Source organism: Littorina saxatilis, linkage group LG2 (assembly GCF_037325665.1).
Source record: "Littorina saxatilis isolate snail1 linkage group LG2, US_GU_Lsax_2.0, whole genome shotgun sequence".
Taxonomy (NCBI): Eukaryota; Metazoa; Mollusca; class Gastropoda; order Littorinimorpha; family Littorinidae; genus Littorina; species Littorina saxatilis.
Genome location: NC_090246.1, coordinates 20,713,590 through 20,736,426, shown reverse-complemented (window position 1 = coordinate 20,736,426; position 22,837 = coordinate 20,713,590). Strand labels below are relative to the sequence as shown.

General features: G+C 42.5%; 1 protein-coding gene across 13 annotated transcripts in view; it reads left to right on the top strand.

Annotated features, from left to right (window-relative positions):
* Nucleotides 1-22,837, top strand: part of LOC138958453 (microtubule-actin cross-linking factor 1, isoforms 6/7-like) — a 148,436-nt gene that overhangs the window by 115,879 nt on the left and 9,720 nt on the right. For 9 of the 13 annotated variants that reach the window (XR_011453408.1, XR_011453406.1, XR_011453407.1 and 6 more), the window contains 12 exons: nt 3,500-3,659; nt 4,005-4,166; nt 4,721-4,846; nt 6,100-6,243; nt 8,082-8,270; nt 8,768-8,871; nt 9,771-9,903; nt 10,411-10,573; nt 11,532-11,641; nt 12,403-12,528; nt 19,209-19,326; nt 22,171-22,341. Coding sequence is in view for 10 of the 13 variants with exons in the window: in XM_070329609.1 (XP_070185710.1) it covers nt 3,500-3,659; nt 4,005-4,166; nt 4,721-4,846; nt 6,100-6,243; nt 8,082-8,270; nt 8,768-8,871; nt 9,771-9,903; nt 10,411-10,573; nt 11,532-11,641; nt 12,403-12,528; nt 19,209-19,326; nt 22,171-22,341 (1,706 nt within the window). In the remaining 3 variants the exon portion in view is untranslated. The remainder of the gene's footprint in view (nt 1-3,499; nt 3,660-4,004; nt 4,167-4,720; nt 4,847-6,099; nt 6,244-8,081; nt 8,271-8,767; nt 8,872-9,770; nt 9,904-10,410; nt 10,574-11,531; nt 11,642-12,402; nt 12,529-19,208; nt 19,327-22,170; nt 22,342-22,837) is intronic. The other 4 variants (XM_070329613.1, XM_070329617.1, XM_070329614.1 and 1 more) reach the window with 1 other exon arrangement.

Sequence of the window (22,837 nt, the reverse complement as noted above, 5' to 3'; positions counted from 1 at the left end):
TGAACAATATATTCTACCCACTGTGACATTTAACTTCAGACCCTATTCTGTGCGAGAACCTCCCCTTCCTCCCGTCTCACGCGTGTTTGTACGCCTGACTGAACAAACCCAGCGCGCCTGCAGGTAAACTCGCTCTGCGCGCTGAGTGGAAACAGGGAAAGCGACACTGCTGTCCCGAGTACCTGTGCGAGTGGCGCTTCACTAAAAATGGACGCTCGTTTGGATATTTTGTGATTGAAACTCGGATACATTCTTTTAAACATGGACGACGACGACAGCGGAGGAGATTACCCGTCATATTCTCGATCTAGTCGTTTGTCATCTAGCAATGTTAGCAGCAGTGGTTCCTCCGGGTGAGTTTGGGAAGTTTTCTGTCAAATGTCGTCTGCTCGTGTGTCCTCATTTCCAACATGGCGACCAAATTGCTGCTTTCTAGTGTTTCAGTTCGCCGTGTTTTGATCACGGATAGTTCGCCCAGCAAGGTATGAGTTTTGTCTAAGGCCACTTTGATGTGTGTTTGAAAGACTCGTCTCTGAATTTTTACGAAGATATCTGCCAATCACTCACTGATAAGGGAGAACAGTCGCAGATGCTTGGGGCAAATTAGGACGGGGACTGTAATGGGTGGTCGTATTAATATGTGGGTCACAGTGGCCCGCGCTAGAAAAATTATAAGGCGAGCACCGCATGGGCTGTTTGACGATGGTGTTGTTATAATCTCCACAGCCACAGGATGTTGATTATTTGCTTCCGGGGTTTTTTTTTAGATTACGTTGGCCAAAGCAGTTTTAGCGACTTGGGAAACACTTGCCGGTGCTCACGTGTGAAAAGCTTGTGATTGTCGGGAAAAGTTAGACCTCCTCCCCCGCCTCCTTTCCCCACATCCCAGTGCATTTACATTTTCTTTCAATTTCTAAGTTCTTTTATGATACAGCAAAGTATGGTTAATAATCAGCTCAAAAACAGTGTGCTACACATAGCCTTCATAGGTAAAAGCTGTTTGACAGACTTAAAACTATAATTTCTAATTAAAAGTGCAATTGATTTGATTTGATTCTTGTTGTTTTTTGGGTCCAGTGGACCATATAGGCCAAATCAGGACCCCTAAAAGTGCAATGCCTTTAGCACAGTCGTCCACCAGCCAAGGCACTGCATGCATACCACCAGGGAATGCAAACACACACACACACACACACATCATATCAGTAGACACAGACACACACTAATACACACATACTCATTCTTTTGTCTCACCCCCTCTCTCTCACTCCCACGTCAACACACACACACATACTATAGAAATAGACAGGCCCCTTAACTTGTACCAGCCAGAGAGAGAGAAGAAAGAGAGAGCAGGTGAAGAAAGAGAGTGGGAGAGATAGAAAAGAGAGATTGATTTGTTTGACAGCAGACACCCTCAATGTTATTGTTAGTTTGTTCCCAATTTTTTATGAACTTCCATCCCCGACTGTACTCATAGTGTGGCAACAAAACATCCTTCCTTATTATGTATCAGACAAGGAAATTCTGTCAGTCAAGTCAGAATAGTGTTTGTGGGATGCCTTACACTTCCAGATTGCAAGTCAGCAGACATGGATATTAAATTTACATCTGATATTGATGTCTTGAAAGTGCAGATATGGCAGGGTTAGGCTTAGACAACACCAAGACTCTCACGCACAAAATGACACAATGGGTTTTACACACATGCTAATTGCTATGCATAATGACATTCTGGCTTTCCTTTCAAGGACAAGTCATAAAAGGAACATCCTCATACTTGAGACATTTTTAATTTTGCCTGCTATCACTGGTGCAACGAATTAAAGAAGAATTTGACCCATATTCTTCTTCTTTTGCTTTTTCCGGCATTCAGTTGTGTCAAGAATGTAGATCTTTGCTGCTCATTCACAAATTCCTAAGCACCATTGAAGTGTTGGGGTATACACTCACAGGCACACTACACTGGCTGAATAGGAATCCCATTGAATTTACTTACTGAAGGGGGAAGACAGAGGCTGAGGCTGCATTCAGCTTCAACAGTATTGACGCATGGAGTCAAATGTGCTGAAATATATTTGTGGGGGTGCACTCAGTCATGTTTTCATAGCCTAAAAAGGAATTTTCCCAGGTTATCCTCTTGGCAGCTGTGTCTGTTGTTCAAGTAACTTTTCTCAGTTTCTGTCTTTGTCTTGAACTATCCTGCATTCTAGTGATTAACAGACCTGTTGAAAGTAAATGTACATTGTTTGAATTTTTAAATTTTAGATAGTTTGTTTTACATGTGTACATGCATGTCTGCTTGTCTTTTTAAGGAATGGACATTTGATAAGATTCTATGCATGGGAAAGACCTTTTAACTGAATAAAAGTAAACATACTCAAGAATAAATTATCTCTAATGTCAATTCATTGCTTTCAAGTTCAGTTCACACACCTGGCTCTTCCCTTAGTACTACATGTGGTACTCCACAGTTTGATCAGCCCACTATTTTCACAGACACACACAGCCATAGTTGAAAAGTAATTAGCCTGGAAACAAGGTTTATCTAGGGTCGGGAGGGTCAGCCCTTTGACTTTGATGTTGACCAGTAGATTAGTGGCCAGCTTTCTATTCCAAGGCTTATCCAAATGTTTGTAGGGCTCCTAGCTAGGCTGGTTCACTGATTCAGGTCAGCTTGACAGCTTGTGAATGCAAGCTGTTGTACTTTATTCTGACTCAGTTTGTATACTATCATAACTAACTTACTAAGCTGTCAGTCACAAGTGACATGGGTCTATTCAGTAATAAACTATAAAAGGACTTTTCATTCTCATACAAACAACTCTTGATTTTTATAAATTATAGAATGAAGATTTTTTTGGCCTTTTGTTTTGGTGTGGATTTTGATTGTCATGGTCCTATTTGGTAAAAGTAATAAAACTGTTAGTGTTACCCTTTTTTGTACAAGTAGAATTTATTTTTCGCTTTTATTGAACACATGATAGAGAGGTTAAAGTGGGAAGATTAGTGATAGGGAGCTGGTGAGAAAGAAGCTGTCAAATTAGGCTAGCTGAGCAGTCAGACTGATACTTGAGGTACTTCTTCTCAACCGGGCAGCTCACATTTGTATTAACTTTTGCTTTAAAAGTGCACCACAAGCATGATCCCAACCCCATGCTCAGGAAATGAAACCTCTTTTGTCTGTTAAGAACCTGTTCAGAATTCCTGAAGCATTTCAGAAATAATATTTTTTAGACTGCCATGTTATTGTTAAAATAGTGATGGCAAAAAGATTTAACAGGAAATCTGTTTGCTTCAAACACATGCATAATTTTTCTTCAAGATTTTATGTCGTAGTTATTGACTTAAATTGGAACCTGCTATAAGTAAATCAAATTACCTTTCATTATCATAAGTGTTAAAGTGGCCAGACTTATTTTCTAGCTTCAGTCCTTTTGCTTCTTTAGGAATATTCATATTGTCTTACTAAATTGCTATGTAACTTTGTGTGTTACAGCCAGAACAAGCTGGACGAAGCACTGCTGACCTCTGGCCGAGTGTCCGATGCACTGCACTCGCTGCTGGACTGGCTGCAGAAAGCAGAGTCAACACTGGCGGATGACCTGCCTGTACTGGGTGACCTTGACACCGTGCACATGCTCATCGAACAACACAGGGTAGGCTGAATTTGTGATGTTCATGTCATGCTTAAATTCATTTAGGTAAGTGCTAAACATTTTGAAATTGCAATCTGTGTGTGTGTGTGTGAGTGTGTGTGTACTGTGTGAGTGTGTGCAGATCATATGAAACTCTCATAAAAATGTACCTTGGCTGCTGAAAACTGAACAAATTTTGATGAAAAGGAAGCTAAAATTACGTGGTATTTGATGAATCATGAAGATTAAAAACAAAAAACAAAAGAGAAAACTTACAAAAATGTATGTATAATTCAAGAGCTGTACCTCATGAGATCATTGACTCCAGGTGAATGTATTTGAAAAAAAATCTCATTCTTCTGACAGAATCTTCAGCAGGAGTTGTCTGCACGAGAGCCAACAGTGACCACCATGAAGGCACCAGGCAACCTTCCTCACTCCCAGAACGAAGAACTGTCTCAACTGTGGGACAGGGTCAGTTACCTGTGTGAAGTCAGGGAAAACAAGCTGACTGATGCACTCAAACTTGTAAGTAACTGGCCTCTTCATGGATTGCTATCTAATGTACCATTTCAAGCTGATAAGAAGACAGTTTGCGATAAAAATTATGTGAGGGTTCAACTGTCTTACATTTACGAAAGTAGTTTTCTTCATGTAACCATTGCATTTTGATTTTTGTCACCGCAAGTATATAATGCAGATATACTGTACAGAAGAAATCATGTCCTTGTTCTGTCATGGTTTTTGTCTAGATGTATAAGGTGTGCACATGTGGGTTTCAAAAAGTGAAAGTACATGTACAACCAAGCTATCTTTGAACAAATTTGATCACACACATTTGTCAGAGGTGCTTCAATAATTAATGCGCCATGGGCAGATCCGTAAGTCTCACTAGAATTCTTACTCCTTTACTATGGGGAGTAGAGGGAGGGGATAGTGGGAGAAGGGTTTTGGAATAGTGTGACTAGCATGACCGCCTCAGGCATTAATTCACTGAAGCTTCTATGTTTTTCTACTACTAAATTATGTAGTTTACCTTTGTTTGCATGTGGCTGATTGTAATGAAAAGTATGTGTTTTCAGGCAGAAGAGTTCCAGGAGGATGTGACCATCATGCGAGAATTCCTGCCTGAGGCAGAGTCACAGCTCAAGTTCCGCTCTCTTCCAGATGATGAGGTTGCCATCATGCAGATGATTGAGAAACATGAGGTAAGTTGGTGTGATTGAAACCATTGAGCAAATATCAATGGCAATATGTATAGTCTAAAAAAAAGTCTTCTTTAACTATCTTTGCTCTTATCAGAGAAATTATCATATAACATTGAAGGGATTTATTTTATATGGCAAATTTGTCAGAATGGCCATTCACATTTGTAAAAATTCTGAATGTTTTTGGCATTGCATTTATTCCACCATGAGAAAGTATGACAATTGTATAGAAATGACAGCAAAATTATTAAAAAAAATTGAAATAAGTTTTGGTGTTCTGCCAATCCTAAACAACATCTCTGAGAACTCAACAATTTATTGGATAACTTCTTGCAGCTATGTCTGTGCGTAAGATTATGCTTTGCATTTTTGCAGCTGGTGTTGGCACAATTTCATTTAAAAATCACAGCTGATTTTTTTTACCAGCTCATACACAGAGACAGGAATTGGCCTGTTGAAAAAAATCATCACAAATCAAATTTTTTTGATGTTTGATGTTGGAAGCGGCATCAAGTATTATTTTTTGAGTCACTTGAGAAAAAGTGACTCTATGTAATCGGTCAGTGTTAGTCTGTCCGGCCGGCCGTCCGTAGACACCACCTTAACGTTGGACTTTTCTCGGAAACTATCAAAGCGATCGGGCTCATATTTTGTTTAGTCGTGACCTCCAATGACCTCTACACTTTAACGATGGTTTCGTTGACCTTTGACCTTTTTCAAGGTCACAGGTCAGCGTCAAAGGAAAAATTAGACATTTTATATTTTCTCGGAAACTATCAAAGCGATCGGGCTCATATTTTGTTTAGTCGTGACCTCCAATGACCTCTACACTTTAACGATGGTTTCGTTGACCTTTGACCTTTTTCAAGGTCACAGGTCAGCGTCAAAGGAAAAATTAGACATTTTATATCTTTGACAAAGTTCATCGGATGTGATTGAAACTTTGTAGGATTATTCTTTACATCAAAGTATTTACATCTGTAGCCTTTTACGAACGTTATCAGAAAAACAAGGGAGATAACTAGCCTTTTCTGTTCGGCAACACACAACTTAACGTTGGGCTTTTCTCGGAAACTATAAAAGTGACCGGGCTCAAATTTTATGTGAACGTGACTCATTGTGTTGTGAATAGCAATTTCTTCCTGTCCATCTGATGCCTCATATAATATTCAGAACTGCGAAAGTGACTCGATCGAGCGTTTGCTCTTCTTGTTGTAACTTGACATTGTTGTGCTTGCATTTGTGTTGTGCAGAAGTTTGAGGAGGAGCTGAAGAACCACCAAGAACACGTGGACAAAATCAAAAGCCTAGCAGAGGAAATACTTAGCAGCTGTCATCCCAACGCTGTACGCTTTGTCAAATACTACCTCACTATCACGCAGACAAGATGGGATCAGGTATGTTACAGGTCCTCTTAAATGTCTGTGAACTCTCTTTGTCTCTGTCTCTGTTCTCTGACTGTCTGTCTGTCTGTCTGTCTGTCTCTCTCTCTCTCTCTCTCTCTCTCTCTCGCGTGTATCTTTCGCTAGACAATGAAGGAATGCAATTGGTGCACATTATATTTTTAAGATAGAGTTGAACCTTTCCTGGTGACCACTTTTTGATAGCGACCACCTGCTCACAAGAACAATTACAGAACAAGGACTTCCTCAAAGAATCGCCCCAATAGTTTTTGTCTATAATATTTTATTTTCTGTTGTAACCGCCTCACCATTAAGATCACTGTGGGTTGGTTTCTCGGGTGGTCATTATGGACAGGCTCAACTGCTTATTGTTTGAACAATTATAGTAATACTTTCGCCCCCCGCGGGTTATTATTATTATTATTATTATTATGAACATTTGTGCGCCTAATCTAAATATAGCCCTAGGCGCTTACAAAATATAAAATACATAGTGAACATTATACGAAACACAAATCGACAAGGACTCATACACTCACAGACAGGCGCACAGCGAGAACGCGACGCACTCACTCATACCAACTACAGGCACATGCATTCTAGACGGAAAAACAGTCGTAAATAAATAAATAAAGTATTGGATACATAAAGTTTGTTGAGAGAAGAAGAATAGAGCTGGAAAGGGAAGGAGAAAGAAAGAGACAGATCAAGGACCAGCAGGAGAGGGTGATGTGTGGTCATTAACGGACTAGTGAGGGAAGAGGTGTGTTTTGAGTGAGGTTTTGAATGATTGCATAGATGTGGAGTGCCTGAGTGAATGCGGGAGTTGGTTCCAGATGGATGGGGCCTGGTAGGAGAAGGTGCGCTGGCCATATGTTTTGGTGCGTGCTGATGGTATCCTAAAAAGGCGGGTGTCTGCGGAGGATCTTAGGGAGCGAGAGGGGGAGTAGACATCAAGAAGGTCAGAAAGATAGCTAGGGGACGATAGATCAAAGTTTCTGAAGCAGAGTGTGGAGATCTTGAACTGAATCCTCTGTTGAACAGGCAGCCAGTGTAGGGTTTGAAGAAGAGGGGTGATGTGGTCATGCTTGGAAGAACGAAAGATGAGGCGGGCGGCATGATTCTGAACACGCTGAAGCTTTTCGATGATGTAGTTGGGAGAGCCAGATAGAATGGAATTGCAATAATCGAGTCGGGATAGGACAAAGGCGCAGAGCAGAGTTTTAGTGGCATCCTCAGTGAGGAGATGACGGATGGAGGAGATGCGGCGGATTTCAAAGAAGCAAGTGCGACAGACATTGGCAACATGCTGATGGAAGGACAGGGACTGGTCGAGAGTGACACCTAGGTTGCGGACAGCAGGAGAAAGAGCAATAGAAGAACCATTGAGATCGACAGACGAGGGAAGAGAAGGATGATTGAGATGTTAGGGGAAAGAATTTACCCGATGCTCCCCAGCATGTCGTAAGAGGCGACTAACGGATTCTGTTTCTCCTTTTACCCTTGTTAAGTGTTTCTTGTATAGAATATAGTCAATGTTTATAAAGGTTTTAGTCAAGCAGTATATAAAAAATGTTAAGTCCTTTGTACTGGAAACTTGCATTCTCCCAGTAAGGTAATATATTGTACTACGTTGCAAGCCCCTGGAGCAATTTTTTGATTGGTGCTTTTGTGAACAAGAAACAATTAACAAGTGGCTCTATCCCATCTCCCCCCCCCCCCCCCCCCCCCCCCCCCCCCCCCCCCTTTTCCCATCGCGATATAACCTTCGTGGTTGAAAACGACGTTAAACACCAAATAAAGAAAGTAATACATTCACTGTTCTTTCCCAGCTGTTGGAGCGAGCACGTGCGAGAGGTGAGCGACTGCGAGACACCCAGCACAGACTGATTGGCCTGGCACAGAGCCTGGAGGATATGCTGGCCCAGCTGACCGAGTACCAGGCTCTGCTGGCCACCAAGGAGAGGGACCCCATCCCCCACGATCTCAAAGTGGTTGATGAGCTCCTCAGGGAACATACAGTGAGTCAGTGTGGACATGTCGTACTTGAAATGAAAGGTCAGACTTTTTTGCTGGAACCAGATTTGTGTGAGGTTAGTACAGAAATGTGAGAAAATCAGGTCTTGAAAGGGGTGGAGTCTCACAATTGGGGTAAATTTGCAAAGGTTATGAACAGATTATTTGAGAAAATGTGGCCTTAATGGGATTCTATTGATCTGACAGTTTGCAGGGAGTTTCTGGTGAATTTGAAGAATCTCGGAATCCATCGTATCTTAATCCAGACGCAAACAGCACAATTTTCTCAAAAACGCACCACAAGTATCACAAGTTTCATCAGAGCGGAAAGTTGTTTTGATGAGAACATCAGGAGATTCAAGAATCATAATTTGACACCCTTTGGAGCTTGAGCAGTGGGGTGAATTTGATAGGTCTCAGTCCAGGTCAGGTTTAGTAACGTGATTAAATGACTCTCCGTTGAACATGTATGACAAAGTTTGTGTTACTCGTGTGCTTTCAGGAAGTGTATGGAGAACTGGTTAAGCTGTCTGAGTCGGACGACTTCATGAAGATCATGTCCACTGAAGTCAAACACACACCTAGTCCTAGCCAGAAGAATGGAAGGTAAAAAAAAACCACACACACAAAAAATGTTGACATCACTCTGGTTTACTACAGTATGTTCACCTTACTTGCAATCATAAGGATGAGATTTCATATTTTCCTGTGAGGTTACCCTTATGAAAATTCGGGCTCCTTTCTCACTGGGAAAAGCAAGCTGCCATACCCTTTTTTTTTTTTTTTTTTTTTTGGGGGGGGGGGGGGGGGGTAGGTTCATAGAATAAATCAAATTATAAAAAAAACTTTGTACACAGAATTTGTTTATTTTTGGCTCACGAAGTGTAGCCTATGCGATCGTAAATTTGTCTGTCTGTGCGTTTGTGCGTGCGTGTGTGTGTGTGTGCGTGTGTGTGTGTGTTTGTGCGTGTGTATGTCTGTGGTAGAAACTTTAACATTTCCGAGTCTATGTGTGAGTGGTTATCCAAGACTATGGATAAAGCTCGCATAAGATTACGTCACGGTCAAAAGTGCTTGACGTCAATTAATGCATCATGACGGCATGCCTCCCTGTAGTCTTTCTCTCTCGCGTGGTGTGTGTGGTCTCGGTCATTGTTATTTTGAGCGGGCCGAGACTATTTGGCAGTCGTGTCCCTCCCTGTAAGTAGGCTACATGCAGACAGACAGATCTAGATCTAGTGTCTCTCTTTCTTGCACAGTGTCACCTAAGCTTACTGTGTGTGTGGGTGTGTATGTGTGACGGAGTGATTGAGTTTGTGTTACTGTTTGTCTATTTCTTACGTGAGCCTTGAAGGCTTCGCCTCTTGTTTTGTTTGATTTTCACTTGATGTTTGATGTTGACAGTGCTGTGTGTCCCAGGTAATTGCTACAAGTGAAGTTATTTCAGACCACCTGTCTTCATAAAACTACCTTTTTGTAAAAACACTACATTCTTCGATGTGCAGCAATATGCGTCTGAACGAAGTTGGTCGCTACAACCCTCGCTACGCCACGCTGCAGAACAAGTGGCGCACGGTGTCCAGAATGGCCATAGAGAGGAAGAAGACACTGCAGGATGCTTATGACATGTTGATGGAGGTACTGAAGTCATTGGTGTTAGGCCTGAAATTAATTTGGCGAAGTTGACTTTGCAAAGTCGACTTCACAAAGCTTGTTTGCACAAAGCTTTGGCACAGAATTTTCAGTGAAAAGACTTTGTGAAGTCTACGCGAATTCAACTTCAGGCTCAGTTAAGGAAGGCCTTTAGGGATAGTGTTTTTCAAAATCAGTATGAATAAGTGCTTAAAAATGATTTTGTTTGAAACACAGCTGAAAATCCAATAAGATGAGGATTTTAAGGTTCAGTAATGATGATGTTAGACAGTATATGGAATTTCTTATAGCCTAGGAAGGATCAGTTGAAATTATTGTTAATATTTGGTTTAATAGTACTATAGCTGGAATCTGTAGTGTCTGTAGCTGGTCATTAGTTTTCTATGTTATAAATGGGTGGTTTTTTTATGTCTGATGATATTTGAAGAAAAACTGCAAAAGGTGCAATGTTTCACTTCAAGGTCTTGATACAGTTTTGAATCACATTTGCAGTTGGAGAATTTCAAGAACTTCGACTTCGAGTCATGGAGAGCAAAGTATCTAAAATGGATCCAGGCCAAGAAGTTCAGGATCACAGATTTCTTCCGAAAGCAGGATAAGGACGGAGATGGCTTTTTGAACCAGGATGAGTTTGTTGACGGCATGTTACAGTCAAGTAAGCACACCTTTTGTTTTCTGTATTATTATTTTTGTCTTCTTTTGTTTATTTCATTGATTTATAGTAACTTTACTCCAAGGACCTTGTTATTGCTCAGACGTCCTTTATCATGCTATTTTTAGACTTATTTACTTTCTGTCTGGTATGCCGGTTCGCATGCAGGGCAGCAACGAAGGACCTCCACTCCTGTCTGTTCTCTGTCGCGGGATGGTACCCTATTTTTAGAAGGGGGGGAATATGTTTTTACTTTATAACCTTCTTCTTCTTCTGCGTTCGTGGGCTGAAACTCCCACGTACACTCGTGTTTTTTGCACGAGTGGAATTTTACGTGTATGACCGTTTTTTACCCCGCCATTTAGGCAGCCATACGCCGTTTTCGGAGGAAGCATGCTGGGTATTTTCGTGTTTCTATAACCCACCGAACTCTGACATGGATTACAGGATCTTTTTCGTGCGCACTTGGTCTTGTGCTTGCGTGTACACATGGGGGTGTTCAGACACCGAGGAGAGTCTGCACACAAAGTTGATTCTGAGAAATAAATCTCTCGCCGAACGTGGGGATGAACTCACGCTGACAGCGGCCAACTGGATACAAATCCAGCGCGCTACCGACTGAGCTACATCCCCGCCCCTGGCTTTATAACCAAAACTGGTCGTTCATGGGTAGGTTAGTGGAAGGGGCCTTATTAGATGTTTGCTGGAAATTGGTATTACATGTTTGAACACCTAAAGAAGTTGATTATTTTATTGGGTTTGCTGTGATGTAAGTGTTCTTAGGCTTGTATGATTGGACATGGCAGCATTTACATGATAATTTGTTGTGTTTAGAGTAAAAATTTGCCCATCTCTTTGTTACCAAATAATTTGATTCAGAATCTCTTATTGTAAAGCTAATGTTGCTAAAACTATTGCAGAATTTTGAGTGTAATGATATATTTTCCTGGTATGTTTGCAGAATTCCCCACCACTAAGACAGAATTAAATGCAGTGTTTGACATCTTTGACCGGGAGAAACGAGGGCTCATAGACTACAAAGACTTCGTTGATGCCTTGAAACCAGATAAGGTAAGTTTTTTGCATACGGTGGCTTTAAACCTATATCACAAAAGCACTGTGCCATCAGATGATCAAAAATTATTGCTGGAGGTTTTAAATGAGCACTGAACATCTTTGTGAGAAAACAAATCCAGTCAGCAATTCAGATGCTGTTCACCAGTGGTGATTTTCAAAGGAAATGTTTCCAAAGAAATGTGTTGGTCATTGCAGATGCTTTAACTCTGCACTCTTTTTCTGCTGCTGAATTTAGTGATATTTACTTGTTTTTGGTCTATTGATGCCACCTAAAAGACTTCCAGGCTTCCATTCCCTTAGACGAAGAAAGATAGCAGTGTTGCAACTCTTAAAATGTTGCTCGAAATGACTGCTAACACAGGGGAAGTAACACATATCAAAAAAAGAAAGAATTGGTCCTGTGCAAGATGCCTGCTTCATTATTGCACCCAGTGCATGATAAATCTCTCAAAATGTGTCATTTTTCTGAACAGTCTGAATGAATTCAGCTATAGCTGCAGTTAAAGGCCGTCCTTAATTGATCCGAAGTTGACTTCACAAAGACTTTGGGAAGTCTTTTCACCAAAAATGCAGCGAGCTTGTGAAGTCAACTCAACTTCGCAAATTTTACTTCGCCCAATTAATAACAGGCTTACGGCTCACATGCACAATCATGTTTACATCATGTGGGAAGTTGTCTAAAAGTCTCAAGACAAGGTGATTCACCGATTTGATTGATGTGATTGGAAATTGAATGGTGCTGTGTTGTGTTGCAGTTCCGTAACTCAAGCCGAGCGATGTCCGATGACGAGGTGATACAGGACTCCATTGAGCTGGAAACGTCCAGCTGTACCTGTCGAAACCAGTTTGCAGGCAACCGCATAGAGGAGGGCAAATACAGGGTGAGCTATGATCTATCTTGTATGTTCAACTTTACTGTGGAGAGCTGTTTAAATTACATATTCTTACGCAACTCACATAGAAAGCATTAACTTCAGTTAAAGTGCTAGGACACTGAACTACGCTTCACCCCAAAGGGGAAGCAACCCCCTAAAAAAGAACGGCCTTGACCTCTAACCCAAGCTATACAAGAGTCGAGGTCATACCGTCACGTGACCTATCACGCGTGACTCAACCGCCGCCATGTTGAAACCTCACTCCCACTTCAGTCACCAAGTAGTTCGGACGCTTTTTACACTACGCTGCAGGCTTTTAGCCTACTGTCTTCTGGACAGTGTTTCACCCCGTCTACAGGTCCCTGCTTCTCATGCACAAGTTTGGGTGAGCTCGTTCTAATTGTTTGCTTTTGCTTGCGTTTGTTTCTTTCTCCGTTGTTCGGTCTGGTTGTTGTTTATCAATATCATAACTCAGACTGGTTTTTTGTCAGCAATGGCTGACAAGGAGAAATAGAAACCACAGACTAGTCAGTAGCTGCTGAGGTTTCTCCTATTAAGTTCGCATAAAGAGAAAGGCAAAGGCACTACCATTTCTGTTCTTGACCCAGCTTCTCTTACTACTACGTCTGTTAAATAGCCTTGAATGGTTGAAAACGACGTTAAAGGCATATGTACGCGCTCCCGTGTTTACAAAGTGTAGTTTGTCTATAATCGATGTCAAACGCACCATAAGACCATGTAATGACGATATGTCGCCATGCGCCGACCATATACTTGTTTTACAACTTGTTCTAGCCTCTGAAAAAGTGAGGATGTCAACAAAGACGCGGAGGTATTTCCCTTGCGTCAACGCTACCTCTGTGGCAAATCTAGATAAATAGGACGATCTAGATCAAAATAAAATTGCAATATCTTGCAGGGAACTTAATTTAGCATGTCTCCAGCTGTGGGTAAAGCAATTAGTGTGTATAGTCATCGAGTACATATGGCTTTAAACACTATATAAAGAAGAAAGAAAAAATGTCTGTTAAATTTCGGACCCTATGAGTCCAATCATGCCGGTGCTGAAGCAGGTTAAATTTAGGTTACTTCAGCCAAGGCAAACACAGTGGGAAAGAATACTTGTGTTAAAGATGGTTTTTCTTCCCTTTTTTGAGATGTTTTCGACCCAAATGTATAACATGTTGCCATTCGTCGATTTTGTGCTCGCTCCCGGCGGGAGTGGGCGACGCGGCTTGTTGTCACGCATCGAGGTTCCGCCTTCATGCACAGTCACTTCGGCTGACGTGCACGCAGAGGAGTGTGTTTACTTCATACGAGGAGCTTTCACGCTCTACAGGTTAGTCAAGTTCACCGGTAGCCAGGTTCTCTGGTGAAAGTGTTCAAGTTGGGCCGGAACTAGTAGCCCCCCCGCCACGGCCGGGGGGTGAAAGTACGACTCCCCGGAGGCTATCGCTCTTAGCAAGCGGAACTCGGGGGGTCGACACCGGACAACAAGTTGGGCCGGAACTAGTAGCCCCCCCGCCACGGCCGGGGGGTGAAAGTACGACTCCCCGGAGGCTATCGCTCTTAGCAAGCGGAACTCGGGGGGTCGACACCGGACAACAAGTTGGGCCGGAACTAGTAGCCCCCCCGCCACGGCCGGGGGGTGAAAGTTCGACTCTCCCGGAGGCTATCGCTCTTAGCAAGCGGAACTCACGGGGGGTCGACACCGGACAACGAGACAGTTGTACTCACAGGCAGACTGGTATGTCTCCGGTGAATGTAAACAAGTCTCAACTTCCTCCCTCTGGGCAGGAAGCTGCTTTCGGGCAGGCTTTGCACGGTTCTTCCGTCTTGCAATCAGCCTCGCCTGTGGTGGATCGTTTTAGTGACGCAGCTAGTCACAGTGACTTTCACGGTCCGGCCACAGCAGATTCGGAGTTCGACGATTCTCACTCAGTTTCTGAGGAGGAAGTTGATGTCAAGTTGTCACTCAGACTTAAACCAGCTATGGTTACTGCAGCTCAGGTGTCTGCCAAGTACTTCGCTGAAGGGGTGACAGCTATGACAAGCTCTGCGGCACCACCACCCTCAGTGGCGGGTGATTTCCGCCCTGCTTTAATGGAAGTTCAGGGATATCGTTTTAGCGAGTCTCCTTCTGTTGCTTACGAACTTTCCAGGGTGCTGGCTAGAACTTCGGGTTCTGAGAATAGCTTGCCTGTGGATACTGTGCCTTTACTGGCTGCACACGGTCAGGCTCCTGATGCTGCTCAGCCATGGCTTGCCTCAGACCAGTTACGGAAGTCGAGCACTTCGTTTCATTCACGCAAGTTTGCTCTCTCCCGTCGTCATCACAGTCTTATTGAGACTTACGCTTTGCCGAGTGCACCGCTTCCGGTCACTCCGGAGTCGGCTAATCTCAGAGAGGATGTCTATCGTTTGGACAAACATTGTGCTTACTCTGAAGGCGCATTACTTGGTTTGGATGAAACGGGAAGATACTCGTTGGAACTTGCGTCTCTTTCAGAGACACTTCTTCGATCTCGTTCGCGGTCGATCGCGGTGTCGTCGGATCCTTTCGTATTTCGAAACGACTCTAGCGTGAAAGACGTCCCCATACTCCTGGCCTCTTTGGCTAAGGTTTCAGCCGAACAAATGTCAGTCGTGGCACGGTTGTACGCACTTGCGGTTTTCACACGCAGGGACGCTTTCTTGTCTGGCTCTAGAATTTTAACTTGGGGAAGTTTTCTCATATGATTCTCCTTTTCCACCACTTCCTTTGTGGGCAGCGATGCGGCGTTGCTTTCGCTTGCGTCACCCGCGCAAGTAACGCTTCACTCGCTGAGCGATATCCGTAGTCCTAGGTTACACCAAGCCTAAGAACTTAGTTTATTCTTTTCTTCGTACTACGGAACCGCTTCCGGTTGCACCGGACTTGTCGATCATACATCTTAACGTTCATAGCAAGGAGAAACTGTCTGTTTTCAAGAACAATGATCTCCTGGCTGTGGAAGATTGTGGCCGCTCTTCTTTCTATTATCCGCGTCTTGGTACAAGACTTTGATTCGTTCTTTCCCTTGTGCGGTTTCGTACTCACGGGATGCCTTTGTGTTCTGTCGGGACACATATACAAAGGGTTTAGCTTTGCTGTTCGTCTGGGAAAAGGCCTCGGCCGACAGTATTGTTCTGTCGGTGAGACTTAAATCTCTTCCTTGCTCGAGGGTCTTCTTTGCGAATCCTCTTATTTGCACACAGACTCTTCTCTAACAAAGAGAATCTCACAGCAAAAGGAAAAGCCCACGGCAGGCCTCGGCTTCTCTTATCAGAGAAAAGCGCTAAGCTGGCCGTTATCAGCTTTGGTTTTTTATCTTCTTCTCGGCATGGCACGTTGCCAAATACCCGCCAACCACTTTATCTCCTCGGGGCGATTTAGCGGTAGGGTTCAGTGGGCAAACAATAGCATGCTTTCATGCATACTCTTGGCACTTGTCAACTGGAGTCTTAGCGTTCGGCTCCACTCTTCTCTCTGCCTCTGTGTTTTCCCACAGCGGCTGGGCGATTAGAACTTCCACTTTATTGAGGGAGGCACTGGGGCCCTTCCTGTTGGGTCACTTATATAGATCGTGCATATATTTAATTCAGATCTTCAGGGCTCTGGTTTCGTTTTCTAAGCAATCAAATGAAGAGCTGGAACATGTTAGTGTCTTTTCTTGACTGGTTCACAGACACAACCAATCTTTGGATTCTCACACCACTGCTCATGCAGGGCGTTCCCGTTGGTTCTCTCTCCACCAGCGAAGCAGTTCTGTCTCTTGCGGATTTCTTTCCTCTTGTCAGGGGAGAACATGTGTTGATTCAATCAGACAACACCACAGTGGTCTTTTATCTCAATAAGCAGGGGGTGGCATCTCGCCCCTTATCTCTGCCACAGCGAGCATGCGAGGTTTTGATGTGGTTTTTACCACCACGAGATCTTTTTAGCGGTGAAGTACCTTTCTGAGAGGCTCTATGTATTTATTGGCAGACTCTAGTCAGTCGGCCAAGAATGTCCACTCGGATTGGACCCTATCTCACTACGCGCTTCTACTCCTTCTGGTGAATTTGGAGAAGCCGCTGATAGAAGTTTTTCCCCTCGGTACTAACACCTTCTGCCTAAATGTTCGTCTCCCTGTTCCCGGATAATACTCTCGATTTTACTTTGAGCGGCCTGTTAGTCGCACATTATGGGCCCATTCAATCTTGGTTGCCAGTCCTTTGGGCTGGCAAGAGGGCGCCGTTTTTACACTCGAGCCACACGGGTGTCTACTGTAAGGGAATCATTGAGACGCTCAGGGGCTTCTGCCCCAACTCTGGATTTGGTCTAGAGATTCCATAGGGGTTCAGCGTCTTCGTTTTGTGTCACTTTGACTGGCTTGGAACTAATGGCGTATATTAACGGAAAGAACTCCACTTCTCTCCGTTCAATGCGGGTGGCGAACCACCTATCCTGGCTTTCCGATTTTTCTCCCACGTCTCTGAATTAAGACTTTATGTGATTTCAGTTGCACTGACACAGCTAGGTCGCAAAATATTTTCACTTGGGTTCTTTGTAGCCAGCGTGATTAAAGGGAACCTCCCTTTGGTTGGCTGAAAGCAAATCTCCAGTCCCGACTTGGGACTTGCTCCTAGTTTTGGAGTTTTTGAGTTCGGATTGTTTAATCCTTGACAAAATTAGCCTCTTCTAGAGGCAATGATTTAGTGAAGTCAACCTTAGCTAAATGGACTGCCACATTGATTAGGCATGCCTACAGTGGTGGCAAGGAAAAGGGAGGGGGGCAGTCAGTCCTCCCTTTTCAGGCAGCACGGGCTCAAGAGGTCAGAGTGTAGGCCTCTTCTTTACCTGTTCTCAAGTCTGAGAGACTTACATAGGTCATGAATGCAGCTCATTGAACGTTCAGGGACGTAGTCATGAGTTTCTATCGGCGGGGTATTTTAAGTACCCGCTATTTTAGCACACATCTACTAGACATCTTCTGCAGAAGATGTCTTTTTATGTTTTTCCTGGGGACGTATCTGGTGCTCGGCAGAACAGAAATTTCGGTTTGCCAGCTATTGTAGCTACAGGCCAGATACTTGCAAGATGTTAACTGTGAGTTCATTTGCCCACCACCTAAATTAGCAATCTGCTTTCTATGTGAGTTGCGTAAGAATATGTAATTTAATATAAAATTTCAAAAATAAATTTTGATTTAATTAATATACTTACCAACTCACATATTGAATTCCCTCCCAGCCTGCCCCGCAAATTTTTTAAAGGGGGTATATGTTTTAATACGGGATGAGTTTCACCGGTATACATCCTGCGCAGGCGCAGTACACCGGTAGTGGAAATAACCGCTAAGGACCATGCCTTATATGGCATACGGTTTTTGTTTCAGAGTTATTTCCCCATGTTGCCATGCAAGAGTGCTTCAATGTCTTATCACAAAACGAAGTTATTGCTTAGGGTTTCCCTAAAAATGAACAGATCACTTCAGTGGGAGTGAGGTTTCAACATGGCGGCGGTTGAGTCACGCGTGATAGGTCACGTGACGGTATGACCTCGACTCTTGTATAGCTTGGGTTAGAGGTCAAGGCCGTTCTTTTTTAGGGGGTTGCTTCCCCTTTGGGGTGAAGCGTAGTTCAGTGTCCTAGCACTTTAACTGAAGTTAATGCTTTCTATGTGAGTTGGTAAGTATATTAATTAAATCAAAATTTATTTTTGAAATTTTATATTCATGTTTAACACATGCACTGAATAAGACCTACAAAAATCTAAGATAATCGGGTCTTATAAATGAGGGAATCTTAAAATAGGGGTGAATTTATAGAGGATATGAACAGAAAATCTGAAAAACTTAGGTCTTAAAACGAAGGGGGTTCCATGAGTAAACAAATTTTTTTTTTAAATTTTTATGAAGAAAGGAGTTATCCTATATCACAGGAAAAATTGGTATCACTGATTAATTGTGTGTTCTGTATTACTGCTGATTTTATCCACACACTCAGAAATTCTTACCATTCTCTATGTAGCAGTGAAACATTATTATTGACAGTGTTGTGTTGACAGGCTCTCGTTTTATTAAAAAGCGGCGTATAGCTGCCTAAATAGCGGGGTAAAAACGGGCATACTCGTAAAAACCCACTCGTGCAAAAACACGAGTTTGCGTGTGAGTTTCAGCCCATTAATGCAGAAGAAGAAGAAGAAGAAATATTGTATGTATGACTGAAGTGAACAGCACATTACTGTGGTTATTGGCTCACGTAAGTGTCGCCTATGCAATCGTAACTTTGTCTGTCTGTGCGTTTGTGCGAGTGTGTGTGTTTGTTTGTGCGTGTGTATGTCTGTGGTAGAAACTTTAACATTTCGTCATTTGAAGACGTCACATTATGACGTAAGAGGGTTAGACGTCACGCGAAGGAATTACTGAAAGTCTCGGTCATTGTTATTTTGAGCGGGCCGAGACTAGTTGGCAGTCGTGTCCCTGTAAGTAGGCTACATGCAGACAGACAGATCTAGATCTAGTGTCTCGCTTTCTTGCACAGTGTCACCTATGCTTACTGTGTGTGTGTGTGTGTATGTGTGACGGAGTGATTGAGTTTGTGTTACTGTTTGTCGATTTCTTACGTGAGCCTTGAAGGCTTCGCCTCTTGTCCTATAATGCTTTACTCTGGTTATCCCACAGTTTGGAGAGAAACAGAAGATCGTACTGGTGCGGTTACTGAACAAGACAGTTATGGTGAGAGTGGGAGGCGGCTGGGTACCGCTGGAAGAGTTTGTCCTCAACAACGACCCCTGTAAAGGTCAGTGTGGCAGCCATTTTTCAGCCAGGCAGTTCGTGTGATGTCTAGAAGTTTTTGCTAGGCTGAGAGTGTTTTGTAGGTAGAAGATGAGGTAAACGATTCTGATGAATGAGATTTTCATGGGAAAATGTTTGATTTGGATAGGGGAAGTTTTGATGTTGTTTACGAGTTGATGTGATTTTTCATTATTTTAAGCATGCGTAACTCTAGTTTCCAATTTTTCAAGCACAGATAAGTATTACTATTCAAAATTTGTTGGTATTTAATTGGCTTAATTAATTGATTAAGATTTTTAAAATGTAATCAAGTGAAATTTAATCAGGTATGAAAAAGGTAATGTTTTGCATCATACATTCCATCATCATATTAATCAGAACAAGAATCTCATATCATTGTGTGTGGCATCTCATGCTAATAATTTGCACATCATGTCATCTGCACCCATTACTACTTAACACATCAGTATAGCTGTTGTACTTGCAATAGTTCTAGTCTAGGAGTTAATACAGTATGTTGGTGACATAGTGTGGCAGGCATTCACATATTCTGATTACTTGTGTTACTTGTTATTATTGAGTAAAATGTAGTTTATAGTTGAATCAGTCACCTTCACAAACATGATTCACAACCTCACCAACCATTGTACCACCATTGTAACATTTCCATCTAGGAACTAATTGTTAAACTGTAGTGGTAGAGAACTTTTTGATTTTGTTTAAAAAATTGTTTTTATTTGATAACAGTTAATATTTGGAAGAAAGTGTCTTATTCTCAAATAGGCTATCACAGTTTTCAACTTTATGATATGAGGTCATGTGATATGTACATGAAAGTGGCTAAACAGTTTGATATGATCTGCCCTAGAAATTTTTATTTTTGAGATGCTGATTTTTGAGTCACTTGAGAAAATGTGACTCTATGTAATCGGTCAGTGTTAGTCTGTCCGGCCGGCCGTCCGTAGACACCACCTTAACGTTGGACTTTTCTCGGAAACTATCAAAGCGATCGGGCTCATATTTTGTTTAGTCGTGACCTCCAATGACCTCTACACTTTAACGATGGTTTCGTTGACCTTTGACCTTTTTCAAGGTCACAGGTCAGCGTCAAAGGAAAAATTAGACATTTTATATCTTTGACAAAGTTCATCGGATGTGATTGAAACTTTGTAGGATTATTCTTTACATCAAAGTATTTACATCTGTAGCCTTTTACGAACGTTATCAGAAAAACAAGGGAGATAACTAGCCTTTTCTGTTCGGCAACACACAACTTAACGTTGGGCTTTTCTCGGAAACTATAAAAGTGACCGGGCTCAAATTTTATGTGAACGTGACTCCCAGTGACCTATACACTTTGACGTCTGCTTTGGTGACCTTTGACCTTTTTCAAGGTCACAGGTATGTCTTGAAGGAAAAAAATTGAAATATCATATCTCTGAAACTATTCATCGGATTTGATTCAAACTTTATAGGATTATTCTTTACATCAAATTATTTACATCTGTATTGTGTTGTGAATAGCAATTTCTTCCTGTCCATCTGATGCCTCATATAATATTCAGAACTGCGAAAGTGACTCGATCGAGCGTTTGCTCTTCTTGTTTACAGAGATGTTACAAAGTCAATACGTTGCGTCAAAGAATGTGTCCTGTCCCATCAATTTGTACACTTAATCATCTCTTTAGTACTGTAGAACATTCATATCTTCACTCCAGGGCGGGGATGTAGCTCAGTCGGTAGCGCGCTGGATTTGTATCCAGTTGGCCGCTGTCAGCGTGAGTTCGTCCCCACGTTCGGCGAGAGATTTATTTCTCAGAGTCAACTTTGTGTGCAGACTCTCCTCGGTGTCCGAACACCCCCGTGTGTACACGCAAGCACAAGACCAAGTGCGCACAAAAAAGATCCTGTAATCCATGTCAGAGTTGGGTGGGTTATAGAAACACGAAAATACCCAGCATGCTTCCTCCGAAAGCGGCGTATGGCTGCCTAAATGGCGGGGTAAAAACGGTCATACACGTAAAAGCCGTGGGAGTTTCAGCCCACGAACAAACAAACAAACAAACAATATCTTCACTCCAGTCCACTTTGTGTGTTGGTCATCCAAGAAGCACAGGTTGACGCCACAGATCACAGCTCTCCTCTTCAGATCACCCCCTCTTTTTCCTACCATTCAGTTCACCTCTCTCTCTCTTCACTTGAGTCTGCTGTTCTCTCTAGTCTTGTCTTCCCCACCCCCACCCCCTGCTCCTTTATCTTTTTCTTCTTTTCTTCAAATTGGGCTGAATTGGTTCATTTCATTTTGCATTTCATTTCCATTTTTTTATTTTTTTTTATTTTAAGGATTGATAGTTCAGTATCTGGACAGAAGTTTAGAGATGCATGGATAGTTTTCTGGTACTAGTTTTGGTATGATTATATAGTCATGATTAGTAGCTTGATTACTTAGGGTTGGGATTTAAAGAACAGTAGATATGGATTTGGTATGAAAACGTATCAGATTGGTTTGTGGTCATTTTATAATTAAGAGCTACTCGTCAGTTTGAGGTACATGAGAATGTTTAATATTCACTGAATGTTTTTAGGCCCCTCCATGGATGTGTGGGATTTGAGTAAGTCCTGGAATAATGTATACCTGACTATCTCTTTGTTTGATTCGTTTTTTAAATTTTTCCATTTTACTTAACAAAATAACAGCTTCACAAGAGGCTTTTTGGGTTATTTGTTGTTAACGCTCCTTGTTTTCTAACAGTCGTTTTGAGGGAGCGTTTTCAGGTCTAACGCTGTGCGGGCTTTAACTGTGTCTGTTGTTGCATGTCCATGACCTTGACCTTGCCTCTTTCTCCAGCAAGAGGGAGGACTAATTTTGATCTGCGAGATCAGCTTGCGGATGACTCCCAAACAAACCAAACTTTCTCACCGCGGCGAAGCAGCACCGGTCGCATATCCCCTTTCCCCGCTACTGTCTCTGGCAAGCGACGGCAAAACGATACAGGCTACGCATCCTCGACCTCCTCAGGTATTCCCCGGTCCCAGTCCTTCAAACCTGCAAGTGTTGCAAAACTGCATGCGCCAGGTATAGTCCCCCCATCCCTCCCCCGTGTGCCATCCTGCACGAGCATCATTGCTGTGAAGTGATTGCTGTGAACTGAATGAATCCACCCACACGGAATGACGTTTTTAACATTTGCTGCCATGGTAACAGATTGAATACACCCTCAAACACCTTACTACCCCGTTCTGACATCACTGTATTAAAATTCGTGTAATATCTAGTACATATTCAATTCAATGATCCGTATCACACCCGGTTGAGCATGAGCCCTGTTTTCAACAGAAACAGGCCAACTGATCTGCTAGCAAATTTGATATGTAGGATTAAGTCTTGTTTTAATTGATTGTAACAGTTTTTACCCTTGACTTTCTAAATTTAAGTGTTAATCAAAGATTTTGTCTCAATTAGAATTTTGTTCTGTTTTATAATAGATACAAAAAAATCACCTGGCAGTGCAAGA